At 64.9% G+C, this 573-nt stretch overlaps 1 protein-coding gene across 1 annotated transcript in view; it reads right to left on the bottom strand.

Annotated features, from left to right (window-relative positions):
- NMRAL1 (NmrA-like family domain containing 1) overlaps positions 1–570 on the bottom strand; it is a gene marked incomplete at both ends in the record, with an annotated part of 1,594 nt that extends 1,024 nt beyond the window's left edge. Inside the window, one exon of the mRNA XM_010136995.1 lies at positions 422–570. Coding sequence (XP_010135297.1) covers positions 422–570 — 149 coding nt within the window. The remainder of the gene's footprint in view (positions 1–421) is intronic.
- Positions 571–573: the final 3 nt, after the last annotated feature.

Raw genomic sequence — 573 nt, 5'->3', positions numbered from 1 at the left:
TGCGGAGGCTGCAGGGCAGCTTAGCCCCAAAGCAGGAAGCGCAGAGGACTCCAGGCGTGCCGGCAGCCCCGGCAGGGCTCTGCGGAGCCGAGTCTTCCACTCCTGCTGCTCTGCCTCCCGGGCAGTGCTCCTGCCACACCACGTCTGGGGGCATCTGGTGGCAGCTCCCTCCCTGAAGGTCCCAGCTCCTGGAGCCCCGCGACTGCGAGGGAACGGGGAGCGAGTTCTGGCTTTGCAGGAACTGGGACCTGGTTTATTTGTGAGACCTCAGGACTTTTCTGGACTGGCCACTTGAACCGTCAGGGCTGGCAAGGCAACACTAAGGGCTCTCCCATGACCCCCACGCCGATGCCACACGGCTGTCCCCTGCTCCCCCTCCCACCATTCCACACGTGGTGCCGGATAAAGCGGGCACCGGTACCTGTGCGATTTCCTTCTCTTTGCTGCAGTGCTCCCAGAAGTTCGTCACCACGAAGGCTCCGTAAGCCCCCGCCAAGGCCAGCTCCAGCGACGGCTCGTCGTCCTGGTCCGCCTTCACCACCTCGGCCCCCTTCTCCTGCAGCTCCTTGGCCT

The sequence above is a fragment of the Buceros rhinoceros genome, unplaced genomic scaffold, assembly GCF_000710305.1.
Source record: "Buceros rhinoceros silvestris isolate BGI_N320 unplaced genomic scaffold, ASM71030v1 scaffold42335, whole genome shotgun sequence".
NCBI lineage: Eukaryota > Metazoa > Chordata > Aves > Bucerotiformes > Bucerotidae > Buceros > Buceros rhinoceros.
Note: the sequence above shows the minus strand (reverse complement) of the source record. Positions and strands in the feature narration are given on the sequence as shown.